This window comes from Castanea sativa, chromosome 12, assembly GCF_040712315.1.
Source record: "Castanea sativa cultivar Marrone di Chiusa Pesio chromosome 12, ASM4071231v1".
Lineage (NCBI taxonomy): Eukaryota > Viridiplantae > Streptophyta > Magnoliopsida > Fagales > Fagaceae > Castanea > Castanea sativa.
In genome coordinates, this window is record NC_134024.1 from 17674985 (window position 1) to 17693758 (window position 18774).

Genomic DNA, 18774 nt, shown 5'->3' on the forward strand with positions numbered 1-18774 from the left:
CCCTTCCCGCCCATTTCCCGCGCTAAGCATGCGAGATAGAAAAACAGAATAATACTACAGAGTTAAGCTCACATCAGATCAAATGTCGACAACCCACTATGATGATCATGATATTCTCGACGACGCTCCTTTCTCCTGACCCCACCTCTCTGACTAGTAGGCCCCACCTCCATCCCCACTTTTAAGAATCTACCTGTCCTCCATTACCCGCAAATCAATGCCCCTAACTTTTTTTAAAATTTCAAAAAATACTAACAAATAAAAAAAAAATATTTTTCGAAAACAAAACCAAAAATTCAAATCCTCCACTATATATAAACCTCAGTTCCATTTGCTTCACATTTTGTAGTCTATATTGTATAAAAACTCAAAAACACAAAAAAAACACTCACACTCTCTCTCACTCTCACTAAAATGCGCCTGGGCTGTGTTACCCTGTATCCGGCGCTCCTCGCCGTCACAGTGCTCCTATTTCTCAGCCCTACGATTGCGTGGCGCCCATGGCCCCACAACAAAACCAACGCTCAAGAGTCAATCTTCGGAGACTCCAAGAAATTCGAGGGCTCATCGGAGTTTGTCCACTTGAAATACCACATGGGACCTGTCTTAACTGCCAACATAACCGTCCACACAATCTGGTACGGCACGTGGCAGAGAAGCCAGAAGAAGATCATCCGCGAGTTCATCAACTCGATCTCAGCCGTGGATTCTCGGCACCCATCGGTCTCAGGGTGGTGGAAGACCGTACAGATGTACACGGACCAAACCGGCTCGAACATTTCCAAAACGGTGCGTTTAGGACAGGAGAAGAACGACAGGTTTTACTCGCACGGAAAGTCACTCACGCGCTTATCCATTCAGAGCGTGATTAAGAGCGCCGTAACGGCCAGGTCGAAACCATTACCGATAAACGCGAAAAGCGGTTTGTATCTTTTGCTCACATCTGATGACGTGGTCGTTCAGGATTTTTGCGGACAAGTTTGTGGGTTCCACTATTTTACGTTCCCGTCAATCGTGGGGTACACGCTCCCCTACGCGTGGGTGGGGAACTCTCAGAAGTTTTGCCCAGGCGTGTGTGCGTACCCGTTCGCCGTACCGGATTATATCCCGGGGCTGAAGCCGCTAAAGTCACCCAACGGTGACGTGGGTGTGGATGGCATGGTGAGCGTCATTGGGCATGAGATTGCTGAGCTGGCAACGAACCCTTTGGTGAACGCTTGGTACGCTGGGCAAGACCCGAGCTTCCCAGTAGAGATAGCTGACTTGTGTGAAGGAATCTATGGTACCGGTGGTGGTGGGTCCTACACCGGACAACTATTCAACGGCGAGGATGGTGCCACGTTTAACATGAATGGGATCAGACGGCGGTTCTTGGTTCAGTGGGTTTGGAATCACATGGTTAATTATTGTTCTGGACCAAATGCACTTGATCAGTAATAGTAATAGTAATACCAATGGTCCATCACCACTCTCTCTATTTTTCGTGTATTTGGGTTTTTTTTTTCTTTCTTTTTTTGGTGTTTTTATTAAATGGGGGTTTGGGTTTTGGCGAGGTTTGTTACTTTTGTTAATGTTTTTGATTTAGTTAAGGTTAGTTAAGTTTGTTAATTCTGTAATAAGCATAATGTTATTACTATAAAAATTATTGTATACGATCTTTGTATACAGATAGATGGTGTTCCCGCCTCATTTTTAAGTGAGTTTGGTGGTGATGGTGCTGAGCTTAAAAGATACATATTTTTATCGTTTAGAATTAAATTTTACATTGCATTGTGGGTGGCCCACTTTACTATAGAAGTTGTGGGGCCCTAGGTTTTTGGTGCTGGAATCGACAAAGACAAAGACGAGAAAGAGGATTTTGTATCCTCTCTCGTGTGGTCATTCATTCTTTTGATTCTTTTCTGGTTGGAGTTATGTTATTATGTTCTCTATGTATACTGTGCTGCCTATGATTTTTAGGTTATAGTTCGTTTTTTTTTCTTCGTTTGGCTGGCTTATAATGCACGACACATGATTTTGATACAATCGACTTGAGTATTAGAATATATATATATATATATATATATATATATATTTTTTGTTTCTTTCATGACTTAATGTCAATTATTTGCCATCATTTCAATATATATGTAACCTGTAGTGAAATTTCATATCTCTACATTTTCTGGTTTCGTTTCAAATAGGGTGCATCCAAATCATTTGGGCGATGCATGGTTATCTTATACATTCAATATATGTACCTATCATCTTCTATAGAAATTTTATACATTCAATATATGTACCTATCATCTTTTATAGAATACGTGGATATCAGGTAATTGTGACATGCATATCTCACATATTTTGTGAGAGATAATAAATGTCTTAGTTGTATAAGATATTTTTACTAATGGATAAGTAGGTTATGCTAAAACTTTGTACCAACGATATACTCTTTTAAATACGCTTAAGTTCATGCGTTACTCTTTTCAAAAAGAAGTTCATGCGTTACTACCTATGTGTATATTTGAGACTTAAAAGCATATTTTAATTGATTCATTGGGTAACAAAAATACGTAAAGATTCATAAAATTCTACTACACGAACCAAATAAGCGAAATAGATATAGCTTGAAAACACGAGTCCTATACATGTTTTGGTGGGAGACTTCCTCTATTTTGTTGCACAATAACCTCACAAGATCTCTTCATAAAAAAAATATCTTGTAGAAAAAAAACTTGTGTCATTTTCAGCTAAACCTATGCTGGTTAATTTATCTAACAACTCCGGGCAAACCTTTCCTTTACAGCATATCTAAAATGGGACCCATCTACTCTTCTTTTTTGCCATTTTCTAAGCTAGCTTTATTGGGATTTGAGCCGCTAAGGCTTGTGATGCAATCTTTTCTTTTTTCTTTTAATTTTGAGGGACAAATTTGAACACTTATTTTTCAGTTTCCTTTCTTTAAGGGGCAGTAGCCACGTTTTGTTATGTAATATACTGTAATAAAACTGAGGCACCAAATGCTTAACCCATCAGGGAAGAGTGTAAATGTCAGCAAGTGGTAGTATTTGATTTCACACGTATTTTTAGCCCCCCACAAAAAAAGGGTTTCACATATAAATCAACGAAAGCAAATCAAAGTTTTTTTTTGCTAACCAAAAGCAAATCAAAGTTAGTGTGTCTATATATATATATGGTTTCACTTTCACACTACTACTGTGAGTTAAAGTGCGGTGCTATTATTAGGAGGGTCTCCAAGTAATGAAAAGACGAAAAGATGAACTCCATAAAAGAAATTTTAGTTTACTACTTATATTATTGCTGTAGTTATTGTTGTTGCCAGTGATATGGACATGCAAGTTGCAGCTACTAGCTAGTATTCTCTTTCATTTTCAGTGCATGCTCATTTATACACATCGTTATCTGAATGAGTAGGCAAAGTAATTTCTAGAAGATTATATGTTGAGATTATTGCATGTGTTGTCATTGAATTTGCTATATAATCCAGAATAAACGTTTGTCTTAGGGTTAGGGGTTCAAAGAGAGGATTGTGATTTGTGACAGTAATAATTGAATAAGGGAGCCGAATCTTACGCTGTCAATTCATCGAAATGAATATTTAATTATATATGTGGGTAATAAACCAGCATGATTCATATCAATTCAACCAAAACTAGGGTAAAACACCTAGAGGAGGAGTAGAAGTGTTTTAATTTATGATTTTTATTGTATAATTCTTGCAAATCCAACGTGGAAAAGCTCAAATCCATTTTCCACCACAATTTGCCTATCACCTCATACTCATACCATATGATTTTTCTAGATTTTTTAAACCCAATTTGTCCTGCCATGTCTGCATTGATAAGGATTAAGTTATAAAATTTTCATATTCTAAAATCCTACTATTTAAACAACCATATAATCAACTTATTTTATTCTACTCAACAAAGCTTTTTGCCTCATTTTTTTTTCTCTAATAAGGTTAGAAATAAGGTATCAATTAAAATTTTTTTTCTTTATTATAAACAAATTTATATACTATTAAATCATTGATTTTGTATTATGAGATTTTTGCTTTTATTGTGATATTGTCTTGTTAAACACTTTAATAATATTATTCAATTTTTGCTAAAAATTAGTTTGATTTGATGGGATAAATTTATCTGTAATTTCAAGTATATTTTTATTAACGAAACAAGTTTTATTAAAAACAATTGTAATAGTTGTGAGCAAATTAACAATAAGTAGAGTTTTATGGGCGTGGGGCGTGGCTTTGTGGGGCCCTAAGTGGCAGGGAGGGGACAAGAAAATTTTTCCCGTCATACGAGGTGGGGTGGGAATAGGAGAAGACAAAACTATGCGAGGCAGGGGCGAATACCCCATTCTTTGGACCTGCCCCGCCCCGCCCCATTGTGATCCTTAGTCCTTAATTCTTATATTGTCTATTTATAGGCTCATTTTTCATACACGTGTGTTAGACCCATTTTCTGATACATTAAACTTACAAATAATTCACCATACCTAACAAATAAATAAAGTTATTATCTCATTATCATTGTGGGTGTTAACAAATAATTCACCATGCTTAACACACATACTTAAAAAACACATTTGCCAAGTTGCCTCTTATATAAAAGTATTCTGGTATATATTTAAGAAATATAATACACTTATTGGGTATTTCTATTTATAGGATTCAATTTTTTTTTTAAATAAAGAGTCTAACTCTTCACTTAAGACTCATTAACCACATTAAACTCACTTTTCTTCTCACTTAATCTACCAAATAAATTCATTAAAATGTTCCAACAAATAGTTATAGGTTTTCATTTTCATTCCTCTTTATTGATAAAAATATAGTTTTAGAAAAAAATAATAAAATAATACAATAACTTTCAATCTATAATTCACACATTTCTAGATTCTAGTACATTCACAATTTTAATAAGATAAAATTGTCACCATATTACATCACAAAAACATCAGCAACTCTACTCTATTATTAGATTCGGAGGACTTAACACTTCACCTAATGTTCAAGACTTGAAGTTGCATTTATCTATTATTATTGTTCTTTAGTAGCATTTTTGTCGATCCAATTTGGGCAACCCCACCAATAAAAGAAAAAAGAAAAAAAAAGACAAATTTGGATTGAAGACACACAAAAAAATCTGAGTTCATCAAAGTCATCGGTAAACGTAGTTTGGGAAAACCAGCTGGCTCTCACTTCTTCAACTAGTGGTATCAAAATCAATCACATTGCAAAACTGAATGAAATATATTTGACCTCGAGTGAAACCAACAATCCTAGTCTCATAGAGTAGGTTGAATATAAGCTGTAAAGGCAAAGTGCACTACGAAAAAAATATGCATTTCATTAATTATAGTATATGTATATAGTAAGACTCATCAATCATCAATGGTTGGCACCGGCGCAAAAAGCATTCGCGGCGCTGGGCTTGGTCTTTGACCTTAAGCTCTGGCGTGCTTAGAAAAAATGTTCACTCTATTCTATTATTTTAATTATTATTACATTTTTTGTTATTTTATTTGATTTTTTTAATGTGTCACTCTTCAGTGGGTCATCAAGCTAGCATTGAACATACTTGAATATTTCAGCAAAAGAAAAAAAACTTGAATCTTAATAATTAGCTTATTGCATGCGTATAAGTATGTATGTTCCTATGCTGTATGTTGTATTAGGAATAGTTGAAAGTATATGAATGAGTTGGTTGGTTGTTTGAATTGACAAATAGACCCTACAAAAGAAGTAATCGAAGTGTCAACGGTGTGATCGATCCTCCAATGCTAAGTCAGTATTTTTGGATGATTTTAGTGTCGCGCATTGTTGAAGACTTCTAGTTAAAAGTTTTTTTTTTTGGTAGTCAAGAGCTCTGTAGCTCAATTTATTAATATTAAATCTTAGTATTTTTTATCATAAGATAAAAACTTAAAAAATTTAAAAAAATTAGTGGGTAATTATGGAAAAATATTTTCTTAAATTTTATTGTTGTGATTAATAGCAGATAACAGAATGTAACTCTAGAACGAAATTAATTCATGGGTTTACAACTAGTCTTTGAGCTGAGATTTGTATTCTCTCTCTTAGATTGTACTGATCTAGTAGGTCATTTGCTGAACTTATCTTGATTTAACTAAATTGAGTAGATGATTGTGAACTAGGTACCAATCACACCTATATCAAAACTCATCTTACAAAATAAATTGAGAAAAGTTAACGGATACCTTAAAGATATTGGTTTAGAAATTATTTTTAGAAAGTTTTAAAGGAAAAAAAATTATTAATTCTTTTGACAGTTTTTTATATTTTCAATGAAAGTCATGATATTAAATTTTTTTAAAGATAGTACATTAACAAAGCATCCGTTAATAGAACTTAAACAAATTAAACACAAAAAAGAAAAAAAGAAAAAAAAAAGGGAATAAGGCATATGCGTAACGAATGGTGGAGGCTGACTAGCATTAAATGGGGATAACGGCAAAGAGGTAGGAACAATAATTAGAAGAGGGACCTTAGTCTAAATTTCATTTAAAGTCTCATTCGACTAATGGTGGATTGACACTAGCAACATTGAATGGGTTGAGTCTTTGAGAAACAGAAGCCAACTGTAATGCCGCAATGGATGGTGATCCAATAGTTGGAGAAATTATAAGGTTATCGTGGTGGACAAGTGACGTGATCTATTATTCCACTAAAAGACTCTCATCTGTTTGAATTAGAATTTTTTTCAAACAGAAACTAATTATTGACTCAGCAATTTTAAACAAATGGAAGTTTTTTAGTGAAATGGTAGATAAGTGACGTAAATCACCAAAGGACGGTATAATTTATCCAATGGTTGGGTAGTCCTCTAAAAAATGACCTTAGAGTGCACCAAAAAAATATGATGATCTCGAACAAATTCAATCAGAATTTACATCAATAGATTAAAAAGAGCATCATGGCCATCATATTCTTAAACTACAAGGCTATAATAGTCTCACTTCAAGCTAACAATATCCTATCTATTTCACTTGAAATGGGAATAATTTATTTTTCAATGATGATTTTATTTTTTAGATCTAACAGTCTATAAAATGACATCATTTATATTTGATGTGATAAATAGCGTATAGGATTACATATATCTTTAAATTTTTAATATCTAATCTGAACTATGAAATAGATCTATTTTAATAATATAATTTGGGTGTTCTAACATTTTTAAAAATAACCAAAGGCCTTGTAACTGAATTGACACCTCCCCAAAGTACTTAGAGGTCTAGGGAGAAAAGGGTTCGAGCTGCAGGATTAGCAGCATGTTGTAATTTTTTCTCAAAAATAAAAAAAACATTTTTAAAAATAATTATGAGAGCCGATATAACTAACTAACTAAATATGCAATAATAAGTACAACTATTCTTGGACTTAGAGTAATTATACTATCAACGTTATATATAGAAATTAATTAGCAACTAGCAACCACTATAAATAAATTCATTCAGTACGTATTGTGCTCATTTTCATATAATATGCAACTTTTCACCCATGTCGTAATAACTTAAAATTTTCAGCTGACTGTCTCCAAATGAAAGAGAACCATTTTGCTCATAAAGGCCAAACTAATCAATTTATGGCACATAGAATTGCCTAAGGTAAATCACTCCCTGGAAAAAGACTTTGAGAGAGAGAGAGAGAGGGTGCCATTGACATGTTTGCAAAAGACTGTAATTTTCTTTTGGTATCCATCTTTGTATCAAGCATGAAAGGGACTCATGCAACCTAAAGAAACTAAAGAAATAGTTACTAAGAAACTGTGACAAATTTCTCCTTATAGAACCTGAAATTATTATTTTAAATTAACTAAATATATCATTTCTGATCTCCAAGATTCTCATTCTGCAGGTACTTGAGCACTCCATAAGTTACTGTTCCAGCAACAAACAAGAAGACTGTTGGGGTAAAGGATGGATACAAATACTTCACAAAGAATTTATCCCACTCTTCTGGCAGGAACCCTGTAAATGCAAATTATTAGCTAATCAGTTACACCATACAAGAAAAATAAATGATAATAAATTGATAGAGATTAAATTCTATAAAGATGTGATGTAAAACTCAAGTTTTACACCATCCAATCCCTACATGTCACATTATCATATTACATATAAAAAAATAGGCAGAATCACACTCAATCAACTCTAATAACCATTTAAAAATCCAACTCAACCATGAGTTTATGAAAACATTATTATGTGTGGTAGGATGTATTAAGTTTTAAGTAAAAAGTTAATGTGTTGATCTCTAACATGGGTTTTGCACCCATCCTTACCAAATTCAGACTTAATTAGATAACCAAGAAAAAGATCATTGCCTAATTTAGGATTTTTTTTAATAAAAAAATGTGTTTTAAAAGTCTAAGGCAACCATGCTTGACAAGAAATAACTTTTGTCATATGTTGGAGGCAATAGAGCACAAGTGTATTACTTTATGCTCCATCAATCTGGCACACATTTTTTTTCTTTATAAAGTAACCAAAGTTTAAAATGAAAAACAATTTGACACATGACATACTACAATTGGTGGAGCATGAAGTAGATATTAAAAATAAGATAGAGGATTTATATTCAAATATGGTTGGGTTACTTTTATGCTTCTCAGTCATATTATTAACTTCTAATCATATAACTAAAGTCTATAAGCGCCTATGTTTCCCTATACAAGAGGTTTTAATTGAAGCAACTTAAAAGAATAGTGAGAAGCATTTATAGGCATATGCTTTGAAGAAAGTGAAAATATGTTGTTGGCTGAGTCAATGCTCTCCAGCCTGTGTGACCAATCCCAACAAACTTTTTTTTATGTGCACAAATAAAAATACACTGAAATCTAACAGGCAGTAAAATGCAACATAGGCAGTATGAATTAATTTGAAATCTAACATGCATGAATGTAAAAGGTTAACACTAGTTATTGTACTAAATATTTAGAAACAATGAATTCAGCCATGACCCCCAAAAAATGTCTCATAGACTCCAGAATGGTAGGAGAACTGCAAAAAGCTTATGTAAACTCAGTGACTTCAATGGAAGTATGGCTCAAACTCATCAGTGCAATAGCTAAAAATCAGCTTCCAAACAGGTTAACAGAACTGCTGCACCAGTTTCCTCTAATTAAATAAGGAATGGCCTCAGCATATTCAATATTGAAGTTACTTTGCAAGCCATATTCATTGCTGAAAATTTATTTTGCATCCATGAGACCATAATAAATGCCTATTGTATTGTGGGCTAAATTGAAGTAGTTGATAGTCTTTTCCTGAGTAATTTAATCATTGTAGGCATAGCCACAAGCCCACAAGGATGTTGTGGCAAATTTGAGAGGTGGGAGGAAGGTATTTTACAACTTATCTTCAGAGGGTTTGTGAGGGTTACAAAACTGGTGGTTTTTGAAAAAGACAAATTTAGAAACAAGAGAAACTAATACAATCTTCAGATAAGAAATACATAGCTAGCAATCCTTAAAAACACAATTTTAGATGCTAAGACCATCCAGTTCAAAATTGGGTCCAAAAAATAAAGCAGTACAAGTCCTCTATGGAAGTCAAAAAGTTACAGAATATGCAAAAATCAATTAGGTGAAAAACTTAACTGAAAAACCAAAAGATACCTAGATGAAAATATTTATTAGCAACAACCCTAATGCATAAATGAAATGCCTTATCCAGATCCACAACAGGTGTGGTAAGGGATCAAACAGCTCAGCAAAAAATTAAAAAAGAAAAGTATTCACCAACCAGATAGTCAGTATCAGTTTAACAATAGGATTATAAATGAAACTTGCATTAGATGTTTCAAAGAGGTTGCAGTAAAGTCATAGCTAGACTACACAACTATGGTAGGTAAAAACGAATTAGGTAGTGATAGTATATAATTGAATGAGACCATTCTACATACAGAAATAAGAAGAGGAACTATTTATGATTGAAAAATTACCCAAATTGGCTAAGAAAAATGCTAAAACTATTACCAATTTTACTGCAAAAAGACTTACCAATTGACGTGATAATGAATTTAAGTCACTTTAACAACTTAATAAATAAATGTCTGATTTTTTTTATTATGATTAACACCACACCAGTTTATAAAGCTTATGCAGTAAAACTTGTAATATTCCTCACAATTCTCATAGGCTAAACTAGCAAAACCCTCAATAATGAACTAATTCAAAATCTATCCCAATTTGTTTCATTTTTCCTTTTTTGGCCCAGGTTGGATGAACTGAACTCTTACCTCTTTAGAAGTTATAACTAAGTTCAATTCCACCAAATCCTAACTTAATTTCCAGAAATCCCAACTGAATTACTGCAAGGCATGCCAATCAAAAAGGCTGCTCATCTTCAAAATAAGTAGCCAAAAAAAATCTACAATCCTTGAAACTCTATGCCACAAGGCTCAAAGCCATACAAACCGCAAGACCTATAAGGCTATAACACAATTTCAAAGCCTAATTCATAGTACACTACCACTACTACAAAATTTATTGCATTCAACATTAGTGCCAAAACAATTTTCAATACTACAACAGATAACAAACATCAAGACCCACAACCATAAATAAATAAAAAAGATACCGATAACACAATTTCAAAAGGCAAATTCAGAATTCACTTCCACCACTAAAGAATTTAATGCATTCAACATTTCAAAAACAATTTTCAATCCTATAACAACATTAAAAAAATAATAATAATAATAATTCATACCTGAAGCCGCGAGAACAATGCCCTCGACAAGAATGATCCCACCAAGACCCAACCAAGTAAGAAGAAAAGCACTCTCATTCCTACTGTTCTCTTTAGCCTTAGCCTTATCTTCTTGGTCCACAAAAGCAGCTGGTTTCTCAACCGGTGACCGCCTAATTATCGATGCTCTCTCTTTTTTACTCTTCTGCTTCTTGTTGCTAGTGACACTAGCACTCAAATTTGGTTTACTAGAAGGTGATGATGATGAAGAAGAACCAAACCCCAGACCAGGTGAGCTGGTTTTCTTTGGTGGGGTTGGTTCAGAGGTTTTCTCATTGAGGTTGGTGTTGGGTTTTTGGGTTTCTGAGGGGTTTTGAGACTTGACAATGAGTTTGAGTCTTGTGGGGGAGTGGAAGTGAGGTGTGTGAGGAAGATGATGATAAGGTTTTTTTGTGAAGGAAGTTGCAGAGTGGAGATGTAGCGCCATTTTCAGTTTAGTTGGTTAATGATGTGTTGGGTTTTGTGTGGTGGTGTTTGTTTCTGATAATGGCATTGGGCTCCCCTGAAGTTTACGACAATAGCACATGCCACCCATATGGTTTGTGATAATTAGACTTTCCCCTACATCTATAGTTTTCTACTTTAGGAAGCTGGCTTTTTTTTTCTTTTTTTTTTCCACTAGAATTTGCTAAAGGTGATAAATGGTAATTAGTGCAATATTTTTCTTATATGGATTTAGTGCAACATTATATTACATGGTTTCCCACTTTCCACCACTTTGATAATGTATTAATCACAACAAATCACTTCAACAATAGTGAAAATTATCATAAATAATTTTGTGTCACCAATTTCTTTTATAATAAAATTAGAATAGGATGTTAAAAGCTTTGTAGTTCAATTAATTGTCATCTCACTATAAACCTAAAATTGGCCTATTGCTATAGTCATTGGAAATCTTTCGAACTTAGTTGTTTTTTTGTTAAATGTGAGTTCTACTGGGTTAGGAGATTGTTAAATTTAGTGAAGCATGCCCTAGCAGATTAGTTGCTTCTCTTAAAGGGGTTTTTTTTGGGGTAATATGTATAATGTATTTTCTGCTATCTTGGAGGGTTGCAATATAGATTATTGTTCTGCCTTTATTTTTTTAATAAACGTTGCAGTTTTCAGTATGTCACAAACGACAAAAACTCCCTCATGAGTTTGTATCTTAAATTGGTTAAATTTATTATACAAATGATCTTCAACATTGACCAAAGATTACTTTATTATGCATTAAGCAATTGATCAGACATTCTTTCAGGAACTTGGGTTTATTGAATAAATTGAAATGGATAGCCCAAAAAAATGAATGAAATATAAATGGATAATTGGCAGTATATTTCTGGGCCAGGTGCAAATCAGACCCAAAAAAAAAAGGTGTCCAAAACAAACACTCTCACAGACTCACAGTTCCTCTCACTCTCCCTCATACACAAATACAAAATCAATTTAAAACCAATTCTCCACCACACACACACACACACAAACAATTTCATCTCCTTCTTCAAATCTAAATCCCTCTTTTTTATTAGTAATTTTTTTTTTTTTTTTGGTTTAAATCTCTCTTCTCTCTCTTTTTTTCAAATGGACATTCAATTCAACACTTACTTTCTCTTCTATTTCTTTCCTTTTCTCTCTCGATGCCGCTTCTCAGTCTCACCACCACTTTCTCGCACTTTCCCTCACTTTCTTTCCTCCCAAACACTCGCCTCCTTCCCTCTCCAACTCCACGACTCGCTCGCCTTTCTCTCCGAGCCAAAATCGCAGAGTCCACCGACAAAGGAGAACCAAGTAATGGAGCTGCTTCGTCGATCCTGTGGTTCAAGCACGACCTCCGCGTCGACGATCACCCTGGCCTCATCGCCGCCGCCTCCGATTCTCAAGCTCTCATCCCTCTCTACGTCTTCGATCACCGCATTCTCTCCCGTGAGTTTCACTTCACATCCATACATAAATTCTTACATGTGTGTGTGTGTGTGTGTGTGTATATATATGCATATATAAGGAATTGTAATGGAATAGTGAAATTGAAGTTAGCTATGGTATCGATTTGCAATTTTGGAATTTAGATTTGGAACACCTAAATTTGGATAGGAACTGTTTGCGTTTGGTTATAGAAACTCATTGATTTTGTATAGTATGATAGCAATGTTATCCAAATTATATTGTTGGAAGTGATTATAAGTAGAGAAGTGAATGTATTTTGTCGAGGTGAAATTGATTGAAGCATATACCAATGCTTGGCTTTGTATTCCTTTCATACTTGTTGCTCAAAAACTTAGATGTGTTCGATTCTGATTAGTTTGTTGACGATTCATAGCGAGTCACAAAGTTTTGGGACTAAATCTTTGTTCTAGCTCGAAAACTGTACACCATCTATTATATATCGGTTCTCAATATTTAGATCACTTGTTGTAAACATGTGACAAAACTTAATGGTTAATTAGGCCAGATGAATGTAATCAATTTATTTGATTAGCAAGTAATAAAAAAGGTCATACCTAATGCACACGGCTTCCACTTTTGCAGCGTCTAGGAGACATGATTGGTAGACAACCCTAATGCACAGGTTCACGGATTCGAACTCACGACCTTGCTCTCTCTACATTTTGTTTATATAAGAGAGAGAGAGAGAGAGAGAGAGTTAGTGATATGGTTTTTGACCGAGCAGTAATATAATATAATATGAATGAGAGAAATGGGAAGTAAAGCATTCTAGGAGCGAAGAAAAGATAGATATAAGAAAATCCAAACGAATTTGAGATGCAGATGCTACCGTAGAATAACAGCTTAATAACTGTTGCGAAGCCTCAGTTCTTCATCGTACTATTTGCTTTATTTGATTGTGGACAATGAGTGAAACCTAGCATGTTAATTCTTGAAATTAATGTGCAGGTTTTTCTGATGAAATGCAAGAGATGGTTCTTTTTGCGGTGGAGGATCTGAGAAAGTCACTGAAGGAACTGGGTTCTGATCTGATGATCAGGTTTGGCAGTGCAGAAAATGTCATTCAAGAACTTGTGAAAGAGGTTGTTACATGTTAGGTTTGCTTACTGTGATATTTAATGATCCCGGCATGAGGAGTACTTCAACCACTCATCGATTGTTTTGTTAAATTCATCGCCAAGGATTCAAACAGGTGAAAGCTACGAATGTATATGCTGAAGAAGAAGTAGAGTATGATGTTCGCATGATTATGGATGTAGTGAAGGAGACCTTGGAAACAGTGTATTCTGAGGAGAGGAGCGCAAGACTTGTGCTGTGGCAGACTCCATTCTATGATATAACGGTAATAATCATGTTTGACTTGCTCTAATTTTGGCTGGTTATCTGAAATTTCAATATTGTTTTATTAAGTGTTGAATATGAATAGTAATTTGTTTGTTCACGATTTTTTTATTATAGACCTTGAAGGACCTTCCTGCATCACATGATGACTTTCAGAAACTTCAATTCTCTATAACTTCACCGGTTCCACCCCCAACATTACCTAGTGCAAAATTGGAACTGGATTGGGGTAAGCTCCTAAGTTGTTAGCATTTATGCGTGAACTCATCTTCTCTCACTTTTCCTTCCTCTAAAACCTCAAACTTTAGATGTTGATTTCCCAAGAGTTGCTAATATGCAATATGACTAATGCTGGGGAATATGATAATTGTGCTATGAATTAGGTCCTCTACCCACTTTTGATGTTTTGAAGGAATTTATGAATAAAAATGGATGCAATCGACAAAAAGGATGGACTTTAATCAAGGAGAAATCAGCTGAAAGTATATTGCGGAGGAAATTACGGAAGCCTGATAAAAGCAACCGAAATGATTTAAGTGTAAGGCGCACCCCAAGAAAACAAGTAGAGAAATCTGCTTTTATCACACAAAAAGGAAATATTGTAGGAGGTGGGACAAACACCGTTTTAAACGCATTGGCTGCTTACTTGAGATATTTGGAGGGAACAGCTCGAGATGACTGGCAGGAGTAAGTGGTGATTTATTTTGTCTTAGGACTATACAGATGATTGAATATGAATTTGACTGTGTCATTATATACATATATAGTTATTATTTGCATGTGAGTTGTTTCTTCATTACCTAGGTCTTATTAATCTTGGTGAGTGTTTATATGAGTGAAGGAGGTGTAATCTTTGAATTACTTTTTTGCATGAAAAGTGTTTCCACCCAAAAATATGCATTAGATTTTTCCTTTTCTTTTTTCCCTAGATGTCGGGGGATACACAACTAAGAAACACTTAGTTTGATGCTTGGGCTTCGGAGGGTTCAAGCATTGTTTTTTGTATTTGAAGTTTGATGCGTAATCAATTTTGACTACTTCCTTGGCTATTGAGACCTCCTATTGATTAATTAGTTTCAGCTGGGTATCCAAAGGATGTCATGTTTCTATTTTTCCTGGTATGCCTTAATGAATGATTGGATTTTATTTCATATTCTATGGTTTTGAAAGGAAAAAAGTTCTTTGAAGGATAGAATTAGCAATTTAAAATATCACATGCTATTAAGACTTTGGATGTACATGATATCTACCACTTTTCCCAAAAGCTTAAGCTGATAGTAAAGGGTGATTTAATTACTTAATAATCATTTGAACAGTACATTAAGGGACATGTTCTTTTGGCTTGATTTCTTTTGCAGGGTACATGAACAGGTCCGCAATGCTGAAACTCGGGATGGGGCATCATTTACAGCACTCTTTGGCCCTGCCCTATGTCTTGGCATCATATCCAGAAGAAGAGTGCATTATGAAGCTATCACATATGAGAAAGATCGAAATGCTGGATTTCTATCTCCTTTTGGATATTCGGCAGTCACTATTGGTGCAGCAGCTGATGCTGTCTGCTCAATGGAGGTGTTAGTTTTTACTGTATTCTGTATTGATGATTATTATATTGTAATTTATTTGGTGTGGTTCTATGATATGTGCCTTTCAAGAATGTTAGTATGTGACGAGCTATTGTTTTTCATAGAAAGAACCATCTCAATTTTGTGTTTGTGTGCGTGAGGGTTTTAATTTCATTTATCTATTTGTTGCAGTGGTATTGGCTCTTGGGTCTAAAAAGTATTGCAAGTTACAATGGAATGTATTCAATTCAAATTTGGAGATGGAAGGGCCATCTAATTCAGGTACACAATTGGAATATTATTTGCACATTTTGGTAATCGGTTCCCTGTGTGAATTATCAAAGTTATTTTATGCCTATCAAGACAGGCTGTATGTTTATGCAATTTAACCTTCCATTGAGGAATTATTCTTTTTCAGTATACCGTTTCCGGTCATGAAGGTCCTGCCATTCTTCTTGTGCATGGTTTTGGTGCATTTTTGGAGCATTACCGTGATAATATATGTGGTATAGCTGAGGGTGGAAACAGAGTTTGGGCCCTTACAATTTTGGGATTTGGCAAATCAGAAAAGCCAAATACTGTTTACACTGAAGTCATGTGGGCTGACTTGCTCAGAGATTTTATTGTTGAAGTTGTTGGTGAACCAGTGCATCTTGTTGGTAACTCAATTGGTGGTATGTCCTAAAGTGTCTGTAGCTTGCATAAAACATCTGCTCTAACTCCTTCCTCTCTCTCTCTCTCTCAAATGCACAGCACACATGCATATACACTGTTATCACGTCTCTCATATATTTATTATTGCTCTCTGTTGGTAATCTAATTGACCATCGTCTTTGTCCAGGTTATATTGTTGCTATTGTTGCTTGTTCTTGGCATGCTTTGGTGAAATCCATTGTCCTTATCAATAGTGCTGGCAATGTTATTCCAGGATACTCTTTTGTGCCATTCACCAAAGTAAGTCTGCATGAAATCTATTTAAGCTCTATACCAAAAAGGTTTTTATCACAACCTTGTGAGTTATTTCTTTGTTATGTGTGATAACTGATAACTGCCAATTTTGTTCCATCTCACTGTTAGATCAGTATTTTTATGTGTAATATACTGCTCATTCTCTAACAGTAACAGTTCTTATCTGAACTTGCCATGATTTTTGCCCGTTGCAATAAAATATTTAAATGTTGACTAGATGTTTATCGAAACAATTACAAACTAAGAATTACACTCGATTCAGTTCTTCCGTATGGCTCTCCAAACGTGCAGCATCGCAAACAATGTTGAGACTAGTACTATTTAAAATGAAATACCTTTCCATCATATTCATGTTTATTTCCTATTTTTATATATACATGTATGTATGTATTTTTTAACTGCATGAATATTACTGGATGGATTATGTATGCGTATGCATTATAATTTAAAGGAATATGCAAGATGAGAAGGATGGGAATCAGCCTATCATTGAGATACAAATCAAAGGATCATGTATGTCAGTTATAATTATTATTTTGCTAGCCCAAAACTTAGACTAGGTGGATATTCTGCTAAATACTGTATTCTAGGACTATTTTATTATTTCCAATGTACTTTAAGCCAGCACTTTTAACTTCTCTTTACAGCGTATTTCCATTTTACATTAGTCCAATTGTAATATTTAAATATTTCATGTCTTGGTCATTTAAAATTGTTTCAGGATAGACAAACTTCAGGTGCTTCATGGTTGGGTGCTCGACTACTTTTGTTCTTCTTGAGGTTAAGACTTAAGGACATAATGAAGGATTACTATCCAACTGTAAGTATGGCTTCATTTCTGTGCAAACTTTCAAATGTTGCTTCTGGAAGCTCAGTGCCAATTGATTTATAACTATGTCTTGCTTTGCAGAAACCTGAACGAGTTGATGATTGGCTTGTTAATGAAATGCTAAGAGCAGTATCCTCGTTAATTAATGGAAAGTTCGTATATATTTTTATCAATATGTATAGCAATCAGTTATGACTTCCTAGTTCCTATAGACTCTGAAGAAAGAAACATGTCTGCTTTAATGAAAGCATTACCTTAACATAAATTAGTCGTATGATCCTGGTGTGCCAGTGGTTTTGGAAAGTATATTCAGCTTTAATCTCTCAATTCCCTTAAATTTCCTCTTGGAAGGAATCGAGGAAAAGGTTTTAATTATACAGGTAACGCTTGACATGCAGAAAAGAGTAAACAACCTTTATTTCTGGACAGTGTCCATGAAAATGACTTCTACTTGTTTATCTAATTTTTCCTCCTTTTTTGGTCAATTTTTTACTACTAGGGGATGAAAGATCCAATCTCTGATTCAAAGTCTAAATTGGCTATGCTTAAAGAGCATTGTGCAGGAGTTGCAATCAAGGAATTGGATGCAGGTAAATAAAAAATTTATCCCGAAAATTTTCTCACTTCATTTTTTTCCTGGTCCTCCATGGGTTCTGGTAAAATAGTATTGTACATTCCAATTTTATCAAATTTCTTGTTTTTCGTGTCAATATCCCAGGCCATTGCCCTCATGATGAGCTGCCAGACGATGTGAATTCTATGATCTGTGAATGGTTAGCGTCAGTCCAAAGTAAACTTCCTGCTGAGAGCCTTTCATAGATATAATTGGTGCTTGGCCACTGTCCACGGAAAAAAAAAAAAAAAAGCTTTTGGCCTCATTTCCTATTTGCTCCTTGTGTCTTTTGCCATCCTTTTTTTCTTTTTCTTTTTCTTTTTTTACCTTTCAATTTCTTGGAAATTAGTCAGTCATCCATATTCAGATGGTATTGAAATTAGTCAATCACCCATATTCATGATCGTACGATTCAGGTCAAAGTAAAATAGAAAAGAGAAATTGGTTATTTATAATGTAGGTCCAAACATCAGATGACCACTTTCAATGTAAATTTCCAGTTGTATTTGTTCGCAATAACTGTCTCTATTCTAATCTCCATAACTCTTAATTTTTAGATTCTCATTGCAAATGATTTCCAACAATCTGCTGTAAGCAGGAAGAGCTCTCCCCTTTAGGTGAGCCCTTTCAGAAATGGCCCGAGTGAAAATGCATCGTGTTATGATATGAGACCACTCGGACACAAATGGAGCTTGCCACGGGCTTCAGACCATTATGCCATATACTTCATAATAATGGTCTAT

General features: G+C 34.6%; 3 protein-coding genes across 5 annotated transcripts; 2 read left to right on the forward strand and 1 right to left on the reverse strand.

Annotated features, from left to right (window-relative positions):
* The first annotated feature begins 327 nt into the window (after positions 1–327).
* LOC142619058 (protein EXORDIUM-like 3) lies at positions 328–1667 on the forward strand. The gene has a single exon (XM_075792134.1). The coding sequence runs from the start codon at positions 415–417 to the stop codon at positions 1435–1437; it is 1023 nt and encodes a 340-aa protein (XP_075648249.1). The 5' UTR covers positions 328–414; the 3' UTR covers positions 1438–1667.
* Positions 1668–7534: 5867 nt separating this feature from the next.
* LOC142619000 (protein LPA2) lies at positions 7535–11235 on the reverse strand. Its single transcript, XM_075792073.1, has 2 exons — positions 10747–11235; positions 7535–8001 (listed from the first exon to the last, which is right to left on the reverse strand). The coding sequence occupies exons 1-2, from the start codon at positions 11210–11212 to the stop codon at positions 7856–7858; spliced, it is 612 nt and encodes a 203-aa protein (XP_075648188.1). The 5' UTR covers positions 11213–11235; the 3' UTR covers positions 7535–7855.
* A 961-nt stretch (positions 11236–12196) lies between these two features.
* LOC142619687 (uncharacterized) lies at positions 12197–18585 on the forward strand. 3 transcript variants are annotated; one of them, XM_075792899.1, is made up of 15 exons: positions 12197–12535; positions 12568–12693; positions 13663–13796; positions 13907–14056; positions 14173–14284; positions 14439–14742; positions 15414–15627; positions 15813–15902; positions 16039–16294; positions 16462–16574; positions 17311–17409; positions 17500–17547; positions 17688–17798; positions 17918–18008; positions 18137–18585. In XM_075792899.1, the coding sequence occupies exons 1-15, from the start codon at positions 12352–12354 to the stop codon at positions 18235–18237; spliced, it is 2133 nt and encodes a 710-aa protein (XP_075649014.1). In that variant the 5' UTR covers positions 12197–12351; the 3' UTR covers positions 18238–18585. The 3 variants fall into 3 exon arrangements, 2 of the variants coding, with proteins under 2 accessions (XP_075649014.1, XP_075649013.1); XR_012841534.1 differs by having other exon boundaries at positions 12219–12693; positions 17904–18008; positions 18137–18156; XM_075792898.1 differs by having other exon boundaries at positions 12223–12693.
* Positions 18586–18774: the final 189 nt, after the last annotated feature.

What these genes read in the sequence shown, in the direction of transcription:
- LOC142619058 (XM_075792134.1), top strand. Translation starts at nt 415, where the DNA reads ATGCGCCTGGGCTGTGTTACCCTGTATCCGGCGCTCCTCGCCGTCACA.
- LOC142619000 (XM_075792073.1), bottom strand. Translation starts at nt 11,212, where the DNA reads ATGGCGCTACATCTCCACTCTGCAACTTCCTTCACAAAAAAACCTTAT. An exon ending in CATTGTTCTCGCGGCTTCAG is followed by an intron (nt 8,002 to 10,746) that starts GTATGAATTATT and finishes TTGCATTTACAG; the next exon opens with GGTTCCTGCCAGAAGAGTGG.
- LOC142619687 (XM_075792899.1), top strand. Translation starts at nt 12,352, where the DNA reads ATGGACATTCAATTCAACACTTACTTTCTCTTCTATTTCTTTCCTTTT. An exon ending in CTCCATTCTATGATATAACG is followed by an intron (nt 14,057 to 14,172) that starts GTAATAATCATG and finishes TTTTTATTATAG; the next exon opens with ACCTTGAAGGACCTTCCTGC. An exon ending in ATGCTGTCTGCTCAATGGAG is followed by an intron (nt 15,628 to 15,812) that starts GTGTTAGTTTTT and finishes TATTTGTTGCAG; the next exon opens with TGGTATTGGCTCTTGGGTCT.